Source organism: Pundamilia nyererei, unplaced genomic scaffold (genome assembly GCF_000239375.1).
Source record: "Pundamilia nyererei isolate P.nyererei 1_Seehausen unplaced genomic scaffold, PunNye1.0 scaffold00471, whole genome shotgun sequence".
In the NCBI taxonomy this organism is placed as follows: Eukaryota; Metazoa; Chordata; class Actinopteri; order Cichliformes; family Cichlidae; genus Pundamilia; species Pundamilia nyererei.
In genome coordinates, this window is record NW_005187872.1 from 160,718 (window position 1) to 179,058 (window position 18,341).

Here is an 18,341-nt window from a genome sequence, read left to right on the forward strand (position 1 = left end):
GTTGAAACCAAGCACACCATTGTTTTTCTTGTGACATTACCATTAAGTTTGATGTGTCACATGGCCCTCTTCCTATTGAAAAAACAAAAGTTGTATCCAAGATGGCCGACTTCTAATTGGCCACCATGGTCACCACCCATCTTGAGGAGTTTGCCCCCTCACATATACTAATGTGCCACAAACAGGACTTTAATATTACGGTGTATCCATATAAATGGCCCACCCTGTATTCTTAACTTACCACTGGAACTGTTCCTGTTTCCTTCAAAGTTGCTGCCGTCACCCCAATATTGAAAAACCCCCCCAAAAAAACCAAAAACAAAACGGGTCTAGACCTCATAAATTTTGACAATTTTTGTCCTTTTTCCAATCTACCATTCCTCTCAAAAATTCTCAAGAAGATAGTTGCCACAACTCCACTCACACTTAACTAACAATAATCTGTATGAATAGTTCCAGTCTGGTTTTCTGGTTTAATCATGATTCTGCTCTCCCCCCGTCCTCCCTCACCCTCTGTTTAGCCGAACTAAATTCATGGTTCTCTTCTAATTTTCTTAAACTCAACAGTAACAAATCCGAGCTTGTCTTGGTCGGCTCTAAATCAACATTATCCAGAACCAACAGTTTCTCTATTACAATCAATACTCAATCAAAAAATAAAACTCCATTTCTTCCTCTGTGAAAAGCTTGGGTGTCATCCTCGACAGTACTCTATCTTTCAATTCCCACATCAATAATGTCACTCGGTCTGCATATTTTCAATTGTGCAACATTAATCGTCGCCGTCCTTTTCTCTCCCCACATGCCGCTGCCATTCTTGTCCATAGCCTTGCTTCTTTTTGGTCTTACTCAAAAATCCATCCACAAGCTCCAATGGGTCCAGAACTCTGCTGCCCGTATTATCATCAGGACCCCTTCTATCCATCACATCACTCCTGTCTTGCAGCAGCTTCATTGGCTCCCGGTCAAATATCGCATCAATTTCAAAATGCTTCTGTATACATTTAAGGCTATTTGACATCTCTCCCTCTCTCTGATTTGGTTCAGATCACCATTCCATCTCGGTGTCTTAGATCTTCTTCTCTCTCTGTGCCCTCTCCCCGTCTTGCCACCATGGGGAGCAGGGCTTTCAGCTGCTCGACTCTGGAACTCCCTTCCTCCTGATATAAGAAATATCACTTCATTCTCTCTTTTTAAGTCTAGACTCAAAACTCACTTGTTCAAAACAGCTCATCCCACATAACACTCTGCTATTTCAAATGTGTTTTGTGTCTTATGACTGTGTAAATTGCTTGCTTTTATTATTCTGCTGTGTACAGTGTCCTTGAGTGCTCTGAAAGGCGCTTTCAAATAAAATGTAGTATTATCATTATTTTTATTATTATGTGACCCACCTTTTTCTGGATCAAGGGGATCGAGCTTCCCGTCTGCATGGCCACCTGCTGGGCCACGCTCTTCAGCTGCTGGGAGGCGTTGTTCGGGCCTTTCAGGTTCTGCTGGGAGACCTGGATCTGCTGCTTTGGGACCTGCTGCTGTGACACCTGGACCTGCTGCTGTGACACCTGGACCTGCTGCTGCTGGGACTTGGTGACCTGGTTGATGACCTGCTGCAGCTGACTCGGATCCAGAGCTGCGCTGTGAGCCGGTTTGATCAGCTGGCCCTGCTGGAGCAGCTGGGCCGCCTCGGTGTCGGAAACCTGGACCACCTGCTGCTTGGTGAGCTGCTCCAGCAGCGCCTGCTGCTCCTCTGCCGTCAGCCCGGAGCTCTCCACCAGACTGCCGTCTGGCTGCACGTACAGGATGGTGGTGTTAGCCAGGTCGGTGAACTCCGTGGCCACCAGAATGCTCTGCTCCTCCGGCTGGCTCGGCAGTAGCTCCGCCAGCTGAGCCCCGGACGCCACCGGTACAATGTGGCCCAGCTGGTCGCCCTCCGTGCCGGACACGGGCTTCAGATTGCCGCTCTGGTTGCCGGCCGCCGCTACGTTCTCCCCGGGCTTGCTGCTGTGAGCAGCGGGGGTTGCTGGTGAGCCGTCCCCGGGCTGGGCGCTCAGGGCGGTGGGGGGCTGATCCGCGGCCCCCGACGACTCCGGGGCTGTTATTGTTCTGTCACCCTCGCTGTCCGCCATTTTGGCTGTGAGGTTGGAGTCAGTGCAGACACTCGGGGGATGAAACCAACCGGATCGATCGATCGATTACACCGAATAAATACTGATTTATGGACGTTGTGTGTGCACGAAGCAGAAACGCTCCGCGGGGATGAAGGACGACATTAACGGGAGCAGTGATACCGGGAGCGCTGACGGTTAGCGGGGGGAGATTTGAACTAGCCTAGCTTAGCCCGAGCAGGAGCGGGAGCGCGCATTTCCCGGAGCGGATCCAGTGTTTCACCATGAAAAGATCCGGCGTGGGTCATCTTTAAAAAAGTTTAAAATCACTTTAAAAGTGTGTAAAATCACAGCCGAGTTTAGTTCACTGAAGATTAATAGAAAATAAAATCGCATTTACATTAAAGATACCCTAAGCGTTTTAAAATAAAGACATTTTGACGAAAAGCTGTTTGTGAGCAAACAGCACATTATGATTGATTAGAGAGTTTTGTATACCGGATATTTCACTAATTTCATCTTTATATTGATTTACTTTTATAAATGTATCTCCAGAAAACACATACACAAAATCAAGTTAAATTAATCCAGTCATTCATTTTTTCACCAGTTTTACTCGTCTGTTCCAGTTAAAAATATTTGTTAATCTGATCCAGTTTCCTTGTTTTCCAGTCAGCTGTCGTCGAGTTTCCGTTTCCGGTCATTAAATTCTGAATGTTTATGTTTATTTATTAATTATAATGCGGGAGATGGAGTTTTATCGGTGGAGTTTTAGTTTTACCCAGAATAAACAAACACCTAAAATAAAAATAAAAACCGGAAGCTGAGGGGAGCCGCAGCTTCTTGATGCTTGTGACCAGCAGGTGGCGCAGTTTGCGGATGGCCTCGGTGGAAGCAGTCACGCAGGGCGATGTCACCTGTCCGATCCCCAACATCCAGCTGCACCAAGAACACCTGGATCAACATCTGCGCGGCCTCGTTCGCGGGCAGCTTTCGGTGAGATGTCACGATCTCCTTCACGCGCCGGTGTGTGCTAACAGCGTGCTAACAGCGTTCGACACTGATGCTAGCCCGGACACTTATGTGTAAACAACGCGGTGACTGTTTATTTAATTATTTCTTTGTTTGTTCACTTCGTTTTGGGGATATTTATTCTCAGTTGTCACCTTCCACAGAAGCTTACCGAGCTAACATCAGCCTTTTGCAGCGTCAAACCAAACTCCGTTCAGTAAACGGCCATTTTTAAGATCCGCTGAGTTTGGAACACAAGAACAGAAGCTTAAGGGAAACCAAGACTTTCCATAACATCCAGCAAACGGTTCTGCTTTATTTGGCACAAGTCTGCTCCACCGAACAGGCTTTAAATCCGGTTAAATTTCAACGTTTGTTCAGGCTGGTCGCTTTCAAACTGCAGATTCACCTTTATTGTTATTTTAATGAAGAGTAGAATGACGTCGCTGGCTCCTTTATATTGCGTCTGCGCGGCGTGTAGCTGCCAGATGTCGAACCGCAAACATGTTTTTGGCGTAAAGGCTCATTGATATTTGATCGGGAATAGGGACCTTCATGGCGTCCACGCCGAACTCCGCTTAACAAACGGAGATTTTACTGTGAATCCGCCTCAGCGAAAATTAGATCAGTGTTCAGCAGCACCGTTTGAGCTTGGCTAGCGTTTTTTTTTTAATTCGGTGTCTGTTTGATCCACTGAGCTGCCGTACTATCGGTGCTTCAGGGCGCCGCCCTCGCAGACTGGTGAAGGGTTAAAGATTAAAACCCTGACGGTAGTGGCGTTCCCAGAACAGCCAGAAGGTTCTAAACAGATATTCACTGAACTCTTTTGTCCAGGCTCCTGCAGGTGATGAGCAGGTTTTTCACCTGTCCTCAGGTGTATTTCTGTGTTGTTGTTTTTTGCTAGGATCAGCTGAGTTCACCTTGGCAGTAACATGGCTGCTCAGCTGGCCCCGCAGTCTGTCCTGAGGGAGTTCTGCCCACTCTACTACCTGCTGAATGCCATCCCAGCCAAGGTATGTACCTGTCGAGGTGTGGATGATGATGATGATGGTGTCAGAGATGAAGCTGAGGGGTCCCCTGTTTCCCTGCAGGTGCAGCGGGGCTTCAGGTCAGTCCTGGTTTACCTGACAGCTTTGGACAGTAGCAGTGACTTCCTGGCTGTGGGCAGCAGCATTGGTATGCTCTACCTGTACTGCCGCCGGCTCGCACACCTGAACAAATACAGCTTAGAGGTGAGAGGTCTTTTCCTACAATACTTAGATACTAAGTGTTGGGGAGGTTTATGTGGACTTCTGTCAGACAGGCAATGGCACACAGGTGATGTCAGATAGCTGGCAGGTTAAATAAAGACAGAAATTATATTTGGATTCTTTAAACGGGTACCTTTGCATCTGCATGATGCGCTCAGACTTTCATTAACTCATGTTTACACTGATGCAGGTGTGCTCAGACAGGTGACAATCATATCCTGCAGTCATGTGACCAGTGATGCATTCAGGTTCAGGTGTTACAGGTTACATTTGGTTCAACCTCAGACTCTCCTGGAGCCACCTGTGAGAGCTTGAAAAGGTTTGAACAGGAGTGAGACGCACCGAGACAGATCACATGATAAAAACATGTTGCAGTGCATGGTGAGATGTTTGTTCACCACAGACAGGACAGGTAACAAGTTCACACCTGGAAGACCGAGAGACAGGTGACTGCTTTTGACCTGTGTGTGTGTGTGTGTGTGTGTGTGTGTAACAGGGAAAGTATGATGCAATCACAGCTGTGAAGCTGCTCAGCTGCTTTGATGACCTGGTTGCTGTAGGAACCTCTTCAGGACGGGTTGCAGTCTTTCAGCTGGTATCTCCGCTTCCTGGTCGCAACAAACAGGTAAGAAGATTGATTGACAATGAACGCTGTTGTTACCCCCTCTGCCTCTGTGCACCCGTGTCACACACACACACACACACACACACAGCTGTCTGTCTCTGTGCAGCTGCGGCGTTTCGATGTTGTCGGCCTCCATAAAGGCACTGTCACAGCGTTGGCGTGGAGCACAAACGGGATGAAGCTTTTCTCCGGTGACGATAAAGGACGAGTTGTGTTCACCTCTCTGGACCTGGACCAGGTAAATACCCACACTGCCTCCGTCCTTTCCATTGTAACACACCCGCTCTTACGCCGTGTGTGTGCGTCCGTGCAGGGGGTGTGTAAGCCTGTGTTGCTGCTGGAGGAGTCCTCAGGTGTGGTTCAGATGGAGTATAGTCACCAGGTGCTGCTGGTATCAACGCAGCAGAGATCCCTGCTATACTGCACACAGAAACAGGAAGTGCTACAGCTGGGCACCAAGCCCCGCAAGAGGTAACCCCAGACCCCACCTATCCCCATCCCCTTACCCCATCCTCATCTCACCTCCTGTTGCAGATGTGTGTCGTATTTTGAAATAAATTTTTACCCGTTGCCATAGCGACCAGAGAGCATTAAGTGGCAGAGAGGAGGGTGTCAGTGTTGTTGGCGCATTTCAGGAGGATGCTGCTAATAAAATTACACAATTACACAGTGAATTTGCGTTTATTACTATATTTTCAAAATGCCACAGTTTTTGTCTTGGTCGTGTCCTTTTATTTTCTTATATTTGTCTGCCACACCTTAAAGGCCGGTCCGTGAAAATATTGTCTGACATTAAACCGGTCTGTGGCCCAAAAAAGTTTGGGGACCGCTGTTGTAAGGTAAAGACCCTAAAATTTTACCGGTTACTGATTTAGTGGTACTCGTCTATATTATCTATACCTGTGCTCACTGGTGATACTCGTACACAGAAGCATCACTTGTACCTGTACTGATACTGTGGAATTTGTGTGCTGTTACAGCAGTGGACGGTTCGGAGCCTGTTTCCTACCTGCTCTCTGTAAACAGAGTGACCTTCAGGTGTTTGCTGCTCGACCTGGACTCAGACTGTGGAGGTCTGACATCAGAGGACAGGTGGAGGACACCCGGCTGCTCAAGCCCCTCTTTAACTCACAGGTACACTGGGAACACCAACACATACCTATACATATACACTGAAATTGATACACCTGTGTTAGTAACAGACCTGTTTTCTGTACACCTGCCTGACTCAGATACCTCAGTTTGAGTTGTTTCCTCGTCCTGACCCGATCGGAGGGTATCGTCCAGCAGACCGCCAGCTCGGGCTGCTTAGTTGTTTCCTGAAAGAGGGCTGGATCCTCAGTTGGAATGAGTACAGCATCTATGTCCTGGACTGTCTGAACCAGGTACTTCTGATTGAATGATGTGATCTTTAGGATAATGTGGGGTATGATTATTCATGACATTAAGGCTTTTAAATTAAATTCTGGACCAAACAGGGAGCAAGTAAAAGAGAAGCCAGTATGGGAGAAAATATGGGGGATAGGGTTTTTGAGGCAGTGTTAATTTTCACAATAAATTTGGACTTAGTTTCAGTCTTAATTTAGGCATCTAAATTTTTTTCGTTTTATTCTGTTTTCAGTTAACTAAATATCATAGGGTTATCGTAGACTGGAGGTTAAGTAATCTGACCAAAATATAAAATGTAAAAGTGTGTTGTGTTTTTACTGGTGACTGTTGCTCCACACGGTTTACAAACCGTCTTCTTTTACTTCACGTCAAATGTGTACTCTGGAATTGTGGGCGTCACATGACCAATATAGCAGCTTAACAGACAAGTTCTGAAAACCGCGTGCTACTTTTTTCAAAGGAGCTCCATCTCTTAATAAGGACACAATACTGGTATGTCAACACCTTTGGCACTAACACAGAGCCAAAGTTTTACTTGTCCACAAAGTAGCCCAAATACTAACATGGCTAGCACAAACAAAGGCACTGTGCAGTCAAACTTTAGAACAAAGTTCAATAATATCAATATCACTGTTGAAATTGCAAAGGCTTTGACTGCACTGGAAAGTGACAGAGATAAGATGTAATGACCATATGCAGCGCTGGGGCTGTGCGATATGACCAAAATCTCATATCCCCATATGAGACATATATCGCAAAGTGGTGCATTTTCTGTAAATTCAGTGAATTTTGGCATGAAACGATATATTTTTAGATATAAGTTGTAACAGCTGATAGGTTTGTAGCTTGAACCTATCCGCTGGAACGTTGAGGACAATATAATTACACAGCAAAGCAAGACACGAGTAGGCAAAGTTCTTCATGTTACTCATGCATGAGGGAGTCCTGCCTGGAGCCGAGTGTTGTTCCACCACCTCCGTCAGACTCTCAGCCAGGCTCCCCATAGCACTCCTTTTATTGTGGTTACATGAATATGCATAGGGTCATTAACATATGACATCTTACATAGGTATACATGTGAACAAAGAATACTGTGTGTGTGTGTGTGTGTGTGAGGTCAAGGTGTGACCCTGTGAAGACTCCCCAAACGCTGGTGCCAGGAGCAGGTCCATCTGAACAAAAGGCTCTTATACTTAAACAGATATACGTGTGTTTGCTATACCATATATCAGCAAGAGAAGATACGACCTCTCCTAGGAGGTGTGTGATCTATGCCAGAACACTCTGTAGAGGGAGTGAACGCACTCCCCCTTCATGCTACTCAGAGCCGTTACAGACCTCCTAGGATGAGACATTCTTTCAATCTACAAATGATTATACACTTCTAAGCATATGTGGGTAAATATTTCTAAGCATAAATGACAATCAACAATACAAAACCTAACAACAGCCGCCATTTCCTTTGTAAGTATTTGTTACATGGCGTGCTGCAGGGAAAAGCCTGTTCTAACGTTTGAGTCTAAGGTTTATTTTGAGCACCTGACGACTCTTATTTGCTTCTCTTTCGTAAACTCTCTCCATACTCTGTTACGTAACTGAAGAAGCTTCTCGGATGAGAGGTGAAAAGTCTTCAAGCCACTTAAAGGAGTCCAGACGCTTTTCTTTCCATGCTGCTTAGACTGCGATGACCTGGATGACTGAGAACCTTCAAAGACATATTGCCGTACATTTTGTGAGGAACACCCTTCAACTGGTGCGGCAGTATGAAAAGGAATCATGGAAACTAGCGGATTATAGGAACCATCTCCGTTTCAACCTAAGATGCAGACAAAGTTGTTCCTAAGGGTTTACGCCTTGGATCCATGGTCAGGGGACATAGTTGATTTTTAGGGGGAGAATAAAATCAACTTCTAAGTGAAAGGATAAGACAGGTCCATTTCACTATAGATGACCTCCAGAACAAGATCAGCCAGACTCTGCAGGAACTGAAAACCCTCTCCTATTTTAGAAAAGGTTTACAAGTTTGTGGACAAAGCTCAGCGGGCCCAACTCTCTAAAAGAAAAGAGAGACAACGCAGGAAATTCCACACCTTGCTTTCTAAAACATACACTCCTCAGTCAGAACCTACACAACACAGAGAAGAACACACACCTGAGGACAGTCAGGAAAAATGGGTGAAGAACTTTTCAGACTGTAATCTCACTGAACCTGAAAAGAAAGTATTAGCCAAAGGACTCAATTTTGCCATTTCTCCACAACAGCTGCCCATAGTGGACCTCATCACAGCCACAGAAACTGCCATACGGATTAACAAATTATCACAGACAGAAGCAGAGCAAATCAGGATGAAAGTCCAGTGTCAAAGTCCCTCCGTCCAACAATACAACCTCACAATACAAGAAAAGAAGGCCGTCAGTTCCCTGAGCAAAGACCACAACATCACTGTTTTACCAGCTGATAAAGGAAGGTGCACCGTGGTCCTAAACACTACGGATTACCACACAAAGATCACTACTCTCCTCAGTGACAACAACACCTACGAAGCCTTAAAGCGAGACCCCACAAGCAGCTACAAAAAGAAAGTCATAGCTTGCCTTCAGGGCTTTGAAAAGGACAAAATCACTGACTGCCTTACATAGCACCGCCTTTACCCAGGGGATGCCATACCCTGCATTTACAGACTTCCTAAAATCCACAAGGAAGCTGTCCCACTAAGACCCATAGTCAGTAGCATAAACTCAGCTACTTACAACATTGCTAAACACCTTGCTACCATCCTTGCACCTCTCGTGGGGAACACCCCACACCACATCAAGAACTCCACCGACTTCACCGACAAGGTCCAGAAACTTCCCCTGGACCCAGATGAAACCATGGTATCCTTTGATGTAGTCTCTCTCTTCACTTGCATACCCACCACGGAGGCCGTGGAGACTGTCAGAAAACGACTACAAGAAGACAGCTCCTTGGAGGACAGGACCAACTTCACACCCGATCAGATCTGATCCGATCAGAGTGGCACTCCAATTTCGTTGTACTCTGTACAATGACAATAAAGGCTATTCTATTCTATCATTCTATTCTATCTGCACACTGTTAGACCTCTGCCTCACCACAACATACTTCAAATACAACGAAGGCTTCTACAGACAAAAACATGGCTGTGCCATGGGCTCCCCCGTGTCACCTATTGTAGCCAACCTTTACATGGAGGAAGTGGAAAGGAAGGCTCTTGGCTCTTTCAAAGGAAGAGTACCCAGCCACTGGTACATTTATGTGGACGACACTTGGGTCAAAATCAAAACACGAGAAGTGGAATCCTTCACTGCGCACATTAACGCTGTGGATAAAAACATCAAGTTCACCAGGGAAGACACAAAGGACAACTGTTTGCCTTTCCTGGACTGCGCTGTGCACATTGAAGAGAACAGCAACCTCAACATCGAAGTTTACCGGAAGCCCACACACACGGACCAGTACCTCCTCTTTGACTCCCATCACCCTTTGGAACACAAACTTGGAGTAATCAGGACCCTACACCACCGGGCAGAACATATTAAAAAGAAGGAACACACACGTGTAAAAGAAGCACTCAAAACGTGCGGCTATCCTAATTGGGCGTTCATAAAGTCAGCAAAGAGGCACAGAAAAGAAGACCAGACACCAGCGAGGGAGGATAAGAAAAACAAACACAAAAATATTGCAGCCGGTGTATCGGAAAAACTCAGGAGCATCTTCTCAAAGCATAACATATCCCAGCAACACACTCGGAGACAAACTGGTTCATCACGAAGACAAAACTCCTAAACACAGCCTTAACAATGTGGTGTATGCTGTACAGTGCAGCGAGGAATGCTCAGACCTCTACATTGGAGAGACCAAACAGCCACTTCACAAGCGCATGGCACAACATAGAAGAGCCACCTCCACGGGACAAGACTCAGCAGTCCATCTGCATCTAAAGGTCAAAGGTCACTCTTTCGAGGATGCCAATGTTCACATTTTGGACAGAGAGGACAGATGGTTTGAAAGAGGAGTGAAAGAAGCATCTATGTCCACTGTGAGCGACCATCTTTGAACAGAGGCGGTGGTTTACAACACCAACTCTCTGCCATCTATAATCCAGTTTTGAGATCCCTTCCCAGACGCCTTAACGCCCACTCACATCCTGGGCCATCTGATCCCAGGAATTCACATGATAGGGTGGGGCCAGGTTTCACAATGAGCTCACCCGAAACCCTGGCTGATTGGGACCCACACCCAGTTTTACACCTGTGATTAGGTAGAGCAGGACTGCCCAATCCCAGTCCTCAAGAGCTACTATCCTGCAGCTTTTAGATGCATCCCTACTCCAACACAGCTGAATCAAATGGTTTGATTACCTCTTCAGCATGCCATCATGTTTGGCAAAGGCCTGATAACAAGCCATTCATTTGATTCGTGTGTGTGGGAACAAGGATGCATCTAAAAGCTGCAGGACGGTAGCTCTCGAGGACCGGGATTGGGCACCCCTGAGGTAGAGGATCATCAGGGGGTCCTTTTGTCCCTCTGTGGGGGGAAACTCCCACTAGGTTTAAATCTGGGACTCTCCACCATTTGATTCTGGAACTGAAGAACCTTCTCAGATGAGAGGTGAAACGTCTTCAAGCAACTTAAAGAAGTCCAGACGCTTTTCTTTGCAAGCTCCTTAGACAACATCCATCTTAAAAAGTAGCATCTTAATAACATTTCCCATATTTCTGAACTGCGTGTTTGGATTAATTTTGCATAAATCTGAATGTTCTGAGCGTTCTGTGAATGTTGTTTAAATTTCTAACTGATCTGTGTTCTTAAGGTGATCATTGGAGCTTTGGAGAGCAGCGGAGACATCGTGTCTGTCTCCTGCTGTGACAACGAGATCTTCGTCCTGAAAGGAGATCGTGACATCATCCGCCTGTCCAATAGCCCCGAGGGTCTTGCCTCCAACTGTGAGCAACTCCAGCACTACCAGTATAATATCACAGGAGCATAATACTGCCACTACTACTACTAAAAGCCCATTGCCAGTATAATCTCACCAATTCTCTTTTTCACATACCCTCATTCTGTCTGTCAGTGTTGGACCTCTCTGTCTGTCTGTCCTCACCCTTGACCACACCCACCATCCTCCGATCAGTTGGATCAGTGGAAATTGCTCAGCCAATCAGAACCATGGCCATCATTACAGAGGGAGGGGGAAGAGAGGATGGCGAAGGAAGGGAGGGCGGACAGGAGAAAGCAGAGGAAGAAGAGGAGGGAGGAGTGGAGGAAGTGGAGGAGGCAGAGGAGGAGCAACAACTGGGGGTATGGCTGCTGCTGTGGTTTACCTGGATTCCTGGGACAGCCTGAAGTAACCATACCTGTCCTTTCTGTTAGGGTAACCAGGTGTGTTTGGTTGTGATTCCAGGTGACTGAGCTTGGCCAGCTGTCCGGTTTGTTCGCAAGTAGCTCTCGAAGCCGCAGCAGTTCCGTCACTTCATGGGACGGTCTCCATGGAAACGCTCCAGCGAGTGGTTCTTGCGAGCTGACATCCAGACGTTACAGCACCCCCCTGGGTCAGGAGCAGATGCAACAGGAGCTGGTGGTAAAGCCCATCAGAGTGAAGAAGAAAAAGAGGCGACGACAAGGCAAGTGTGACTCCTCCCACTCTGTAAAGCGTTTTACCACTTTATGACCAATGTGACTCTGTGACGAGTACACAGAGCAACAGTTTGAACAGGCGATCAGACAGACAGGTGAGTGTGTGATTCTGACCTGTCTCTCTCTCCTCAGACAGCGGCGGTGCGACCCGCCTCTCTGAGAGCAGCTGTTCAGACTCCATGTTTGTAGTTCAGGACGGGAGTGTCAGTGACGGAGGAAGTGGAACTCCTCTGAGCGACCGGGCCTCCCTCGTTGGAGTGGATTTTCAGAACGAGAACTCTCCAGAACACCACCCAAATCAGGGCCCCTGGGAGACGAGAGTCTCAGAGAGAGGCATGAAGGAAGAAGAGGAGGTGGAGGCTTCTTCCCACCAGACTGGGTGAATATCTGAAGATGGTGTTGTTCTGTCTGATCTGCACCACCTGCTGACCGGATTTTCTCTTCCTCCTGTTTCAGCTCCCTGCTCCTCCCAGGCCTGGAGAACCAGCTGGACCCTGGTGCTGAGGTCGTACCCCCAACACCTGATGTGGATCTGCTGCTGGAGTGCACCTTCTCCTACATGCAGAACACTGAGGAAGCAGAGGAGTTGCCAGATCGTCAGCCTCCACCGGCTGACGAGTTTCTTAGCCCTCTGATTGGGCCGGAGGAGGAGGTGTGTCTAAGCTGAAGGTTCTGACAAACATTCATGAACATGTGACTTGTGTGTAAATACAGCTGCTGTTACAGCTGAGGCCCACCTACATTTCCAGAGATCACACCTGCTCAGTCATCCCCTGTGTTTTGGCAAGATGTATCAGTAAGAGTTTCTATTAGTAATGGTATCAGTATCAATAAAGTCTTAACAGGTCAGGGTTTGAGCCTGAAACTCGTCTGTGGATCTGCATGTTTAGCACAGGTGAAGTTAATTTTCCCCCTGTGCATTTAGGACGATGTCCTGGCGGCCTCTGCTGGTATGGCAGACCAAATGTTCCACTCTACCGTGTCCAATTTGGACAGAAAGCCCAGTTTGTCCAGCGATGAAGACGATGACATTTACAGCCACATGCTGCCCCCTGCTGGTAATGCTGTGGACACCCTCACCTGCCTGACCAATCCAACGGAGAATTCGCAAGACCAGGATGGCCAGGAGAGAGACCGGCTCAAACCTGACCAGGTTAGACAGAAACCTGACTAGATGAGACTTACACCTGTGCAGAGAATCATTCATGTCTCCTACGAATGTGTCTTTTAGTTGGCGGAAAGCTGGATGGGGTACTCAGGACCAGGATGTGGGATACTGAGCCTGCAGGTGACGGACAGGTAGGCTCTCTTGATCCCTCAGGTGATGAGTAGGTGAGTGCAGATGTGTGACAGGTGTTCCTTTTCAGGTATGTGTGGTGTCTGGACTTTAAAGGTGGGCTGTTCTGCAGCCCTCTGCCTGAAACTGGACTCACTTGGCAGCGCTTTGAGGATAACGTCCACCAGATGGCATTATCGCCTTCAGGTAAGCGATAATGTCTTTACTTGCTGATGTCATTGTTGTTTTATAGTGAATATACTGTTTCCTGTGTTGGTGAATTATTTCCATATTACCTGTCTAACCCTGCAGGTAACCTGTTGTGGAAGGTGCAGCAGAAGAGCCTGACGGCGTTCGCGTGTGCTAAGTTTTCGGCGAAAGGAAAACGTCACTGGTACAAAGCTGTGGAGCAGGCGGCATTCATCGCTCTGAGTGATGACTCTGCCTGGATCGTCAGGACCAATGGGGATCTCTTCCTGCAGACAGGTAACTATGCACCTGTACAAATGGCTCTGCCTGAATGTCACAGTAAACTCTTTGTTTTTACAGAACTACAGCTGAAGCATTTCCTGTCTAACGTGTGAGCTTCCTGTCAGCTGATCCTTCAGAGGTCTGTGTTGGTGGATTAGTCTTCATGATGTCGCTGCAAACTTTTTTCAAAACAAAGCAGTTGAGACACACAAATATTATTCCACTTGCAACGTCATCAGTCACCTGAGTGCCTGAGCAGGTGTTCTCACCTCCTCTGATTGCAGGAAGTTCTAAACTCACTGAGAGGAAAAACGTGATTCTCTCTTTCTTCTTTTTTTTTTTTTCCAACATCCATAACTTTATGTAAACACATACGGCTGTAAAGTGTGTGACCAGCAGAGTGCGCCTTGCCATAGAGGTTTCACCTGCCTCCAGCTCTGCTGTCAGGAGAGACTAGGATTAAACAAAATCAAACCCAGATCAATAAAACAGGTTCTGAGGAGAGCTCTGCTCACTGTGACTGCTGAACATCAGTAAGGTCAGAGCTCCTCCTCTCCACCACACATGATCGATCTGCTCGACCCCATGACCATCGGTCATAAGGTCGATCTGCTCGACCCCATGACCATCGGTCATAAAACCGAACCAACGAAAAGCCACAGATCAGGCTGCTCTTAACCAACCAGCCCGAGAGCTTAAACCAGGCTGACCCTTTACGTCAGATAAGCTCTGTAATGAAACTCTTACACTGTGTGTCTCAGGTCTGAGCGTGGAGCGGCCCTGCGCTCGCTCCATCAAGGTGGAGACCCCCTGCGTGTTCAGCCAGGTGTGTGTGCGGGCAGGTGTGGTGTGGGCCCTGAGCGAGCACCAAGCTTTATTCTACCGAGAAGGCCTGAACAGCTACTGCAGTGAGGGTGAGGGCTGGAAATACGACACCATCAGGTACTGTTACCGTAATACTATCATAGGTCTGCAGTACTACTGTAATACTACTCTATTACTGCAGCAAGGGTAGAAAGTATAACATAATCATGCATAGAGATGGGAATTCTGGTTGCATTATCAATTTCATTGACTGTCATTGGCTCCAATTTGACACTCATCACCATCTCTAAGCAGCATATCAAAAACATGACATTAATGCATATTAATGTCATGCTGTCAAATGTTTGTCGGAGGTGTTTCCGCTCTTTGTTGTGATCAGCGTTGGGTCATTACTCAAAAAAGTCATTTTTCAAAGTAATGCAGTATGTTACTTAATTACTTCCAAGAGGAAGTTATTCTTTACACTATTCGTTACATTACTATGGCATTTCTCTGTAAAACAACCTGAAACACATTGTTAAACAGTAATTATGAGACAATATAAACTTCCAGCTACAGCCCCACACACCAACACAAATATCTGTCCTAATGAGGACACACACGTTTCTCTTAGTATTTGGGTATGAACACAAAGCTGACAGCACAAAGACACGTGAAAGTGATTCATGTAGGCTCTTTACCTGACAATATAAAGTGAGTTGAGGCAACTGTTGTTTGGAGTTTTATAAATATACAAATTGAAAAAAACCTGATTAAGTTCAGCAACAGCTGGCTTCACCGCAGCTCACAGTGCGTGGCTGGGGTCAGCTGTTACTCAGGCTTAGCCAAGAACCCAAAGTGACGCTAACTTAGTGTTAGCATGCTGTCTATGCAGTTGTGTTAGCAGCATTACACAGGTGCTTCAGTCTTGGATACAGATTTCCATTTTACCATTGCCATCTCATCCTTTTGTGCAATAAAAACAAGAGTTATGTCCATATCCGCGGGGGACACTCCCCGCTATTTTCCTCCTCCGAGAACTCAAACCAGCTGATTGTAGTACACGAGCTGATACCCTGATCAACAGGCAAGCTGACTAACGATTACAAGGAATTGAACTACTTAATCTTGTACTACTACTACTACTGTAATACTATTATACTACTACTATACTTCAGTAATACTATGACATTTGCATCAGATGACAGCAGTCAACTTGAGGCACTTTACACAGTACACACTAAAATATTAGAGAAGAAACAGAGCAACAATCAATGCCTACGAGCAGCACTTGGTGACAGCGGAGAGGAAGAACTCCCATTTAACAGGAAGAGACCTCTAACAGAGCTGTTGGATGTGAGAAGGATTTTGAATCTATTTTTGGACCCGGTGAAGAGAAGCTGGTGTGGGAGAAACACTGTCTTTCTGGAAGCGGTGTGAACTAGCAACACAGGTACACACCATCAGGTACACTCCTCACCACCTGTGTATGTGTGTGTGTCACAGTGAGGCTCAGGGTCTGGAGCTGATGTGCGTTGCCCTGGGAGACGGTGGGACGGCATGGGCTCTGGATGCCAGCGGCAGCCTGTGGTTTCGGACTGGCGTGTGTTCGTCCAGACCGCAGGGCGAGGATGATCACTGGTGGCAGGTGAGCCTTAGCGTCTGTACGACAGACTGTATGTTAACGATGACAGCCAAAGAGGTTTCCATCATTAGGGTCTCTGTTGGAGGCATTCTGGTTCAGCCCGTGTCTCTCCTTCAGATCAGCATCTCGGACTACGTGGTCTTTGATCAGGGCAGTCTATTCCAGACCCTGCTGCAGGCCACGCAGAGTGTTGCCACGGTAACCAGAGCACCCATGGAGCGCGTTGTGGCCTTCCTGTCACAGTACTCCCAGTGCCAGCCAAGCCTGGTCAGCGCCAATGCCAGCGGAGTCTGGGTGGCCTCGGGCCAGAACCAGCTTCACCTAGCACGTGGCAGCCTCGTGGGTTAGTAAAGTCCAGTAGAGTCCAGTAAGCTCTAGCTGGCTCTAGGCTGATTTGTCTTTTCGTCTCAGGAACTTTCTGGCAGAACGTAGTTCCCAGAGGAACAGTCTCTGCCACCAGGTGGACATTCATCACATCTTCAGCGGTGCCTCACAGAGAAGGTAACACAGCTGGACACACCCATACCTGAGCCCTGTACCAAGCATAACCCTACCCCGTGTCACCTGATTTTCAGGTACCTTCCTGTGGCTGGCTCAGAGCAGGAAGGACTTGTTCTGCGTTTGGGATCAGGATGGAGAGCTCCGCCCCTCGTCAGTCCTTTTACCACCTGAGGTAAACACACCTGCCACTTGTCTGTGTCTTAAGGGTTACCTGTGTCTTCATCTCATGGCATGCTGTGTGCGCTCAGGTGGAGCTGACTCACCTGTCCGCCTGCCGGGACGCTCTGTGGGGGCTGGACACGCACGGCCGGGTCAGCATTCGGACTCTGTCCCCGTCCTGCCCTGCCGGACTGCATTGGACCCCCCTGGACCTGAGCCAACTCGGTGCGTACCTGAACTCACTCTGATACTTCTGTGTGCGAGTGAGCGAGCCCATCAGATCAAAGCTCAAAACTCATTGGCTGATGAGTTGTGACTGCCAAGCTGTAATTTAAAACAAACAAAATGTGTCAGTGGGGGTGTCCAAATTCAGGGGCTGCATCCGCCTGAGGCCGCATTTGTAGACCGATTACGTCACAGCGACGCGACGAAGGCTGTCTCAACTCGTAGACTCCTCCGAATCCGGCCGACAAATGCGTCCTCCTTTTCCCCAGATTTGAAAGATGGGTCGGGCGTGTCCTTCGTTGCCCACCATATCCCAGAATTCATAGCGTGGCCCAGCCAGTTCCAGTTTTCAACAATGGCAGGCGTTGTAATATTACTCTTATTACTCTTATTGGGTCACAAAATAAACTTTTAAGATATTTTCACAATGTAGCTGTGTAAACTTCAAATATCTGCTCGGTTTATCAAGACAGCACGTATTTGCAAAAGTGCTCCGACGTTTTCGGCGACGTCTGTTACCCACCAGCTCGACAGCTAGCCAGGGCGATAACAGCAAACTCCCCGCACATCGTTTTCAAACCCCCGCGCACTTTCACTGCTCAGGTTAAACATGAGTCACTTAGATAACTTAAAAATGTTGTTGTTTGGCTTTTTTCAGTGTTTTATTCGTTCCTGAGTAAATCGGTTTGGCTGAGATTACAGTTCTAGTTTTCACACAGCTGAATAAACATCAAACAGAAAACTGATTAATCAGAAGTGTGAGACGGTCGAGTTTACTCCAGTGTCCTGTTATATTTTAGACAGCAAGGAGCAGACGGCCGAGTTTATTAAATTCCACCGAGACAGCGGTGACGCTAATCTGAAACCTACACCGTCCAATTTCACAGCCGTTTACTTCCGGCCTACCCGACCTTCTGAGGACCTGGCCCACGTAGAATGTGAAGGACGGGTCCGCAAGAGATGCAGCCTCTATTATATAACAAACCTAAAAACAGGAAGCAGCGACACACTTCCTGTTCCTTTTATTCACGCTTTTGTTTCATGTTTTTTGCATTTCTTCTCAACAAGGAAACTTTATTTGTGACAAATGAGTGAACATTAACGTGATTTTAAAAACTGCTGTGAAAGGGATCAGCAAGAAACACACACACATACACATATACACACACACACGCACACATACACGCACACATACACACACACACACACACACACACACAC

General features: G+C 47.2%; 2 protein-coding genes across 2 annotated transcripts in view; one reads left to right on the top strand and one right to left on the bottom strand.

Moving 5' to 3' along the window:
* The window catches only part of znf839 (zinc finger protein 839), an 11,620-nt gene extending 9,204 nt beyond the window's left edge, over positions 1 to 2,416 (bottom strand). Inside the window, exon 1 of the mRNA XM_005753859.1 lies at positions 1,395 to 2,416. Coding sequence (XP_005753916.1) covers positions 1,395 to 2,126 — 732 coding nt within the window. The 5' untranslated portion in view covers positions 2,127 to 2,416. The remainder of the gene's footprint in view (positions 1 to 1,394) is intronic.
* Positions 2,417 to 2,924: 508 nt separating this feature from the next.
* The window catches only part of tecpr2 (tectonin beta-propeller repeat containing 2), an 18,558-nt gene continuing 3,141 nt past the window's right edge, over positions 2,925 to 18,341 (top strand). Inside the window, exons 1-24 of the mRNA XM_005753861.2 lie at positions 2,925 to 3,101; positions 4,021 to 4,129; positions 4,208 to 4,348; positions 4,863 to 4,991; positions 5,098 to 5,229; positions 5,305 to 5,462; positions 5,972 to 6,125; positions 6,224 to 6,376; positions 11,216 to 11,348; positions 11,477 to 11,649; positions 11,680 to 11,703; positions 11,807 to 12,026; positions 12,172 to 12,418; positions 12,496 to 12,691; positions 12,965 to 13,192; positions 13,271 to 13,338; positions 13,407 to 13,522; positions 13,628 to 13,801; positions 14,548 to 14,728; positions 16,097 to 16,238; positions 16,353 to 16,578; positions 16,647 to 16,736; positions 16,811 to 16,908; positions 16,985 to 17,120. Coding sequence (XP_005753918.1) covers positions 4,049 to 4,129; positions 4,208 to 4,348; positions 4,863 to 4,991; positions 5,098 to 5,229; positions 5,305 to 5,462; positions 5,972 to 6,125; positions 6,224 to 6,376; positions 11,216 to 11,348; positions 11,477 to 11,649; positions 11,680 to 11,703; positions 11,807 to 12,026; positions 12,172 to 12,418; positions 12,496 to 12,691; positions 12,965 to 13,192; positions 13,271 to 13,338; positions 13,407 to 13,522; positions 13,628 to 13,801; positions 14,548 to 14,728; positions 16,097 to 16,238; positions 16,353 to 16,578; positions 16,647 to 16,736; positions 16,811 to 16,908; positions 16,985 to 17,120 — 3,400 coding nt within the window. The 5' untranslated portion in view covers positions 2,925 to 3,101; positions 4,021 to 4,048. The remainder of the gene's footprint in view (positions 3,102 to 4,020; positions 4,130 to 4,207; positions 4,349 to 4,862; positions 4,992 to 5,097; positions 5,230 to 5,304; positions 5,463 to 5,971; positions 6,126 to 6,223; positions 6,377 to 11,215; positions 11,349 to 11,476; positions 11,650 to 11,679; positions 11,704 to 11,806; positions 12,027 to 12,171; positions 12,419 to 12,495; positions 12,692 to 12,964; positions 13,193 to 13,270; positions 13,339 to 13,406; positions 13,523 to 13,627; positions 13,802 to 14,547; positions 14,729 to 16,096; positions 16,239 to 16,352; positions 16,579 to 16,646; positions 16,737 to 16,810; positions 16,909 to 16,984; positions 17,121 to 18,341) is intronic.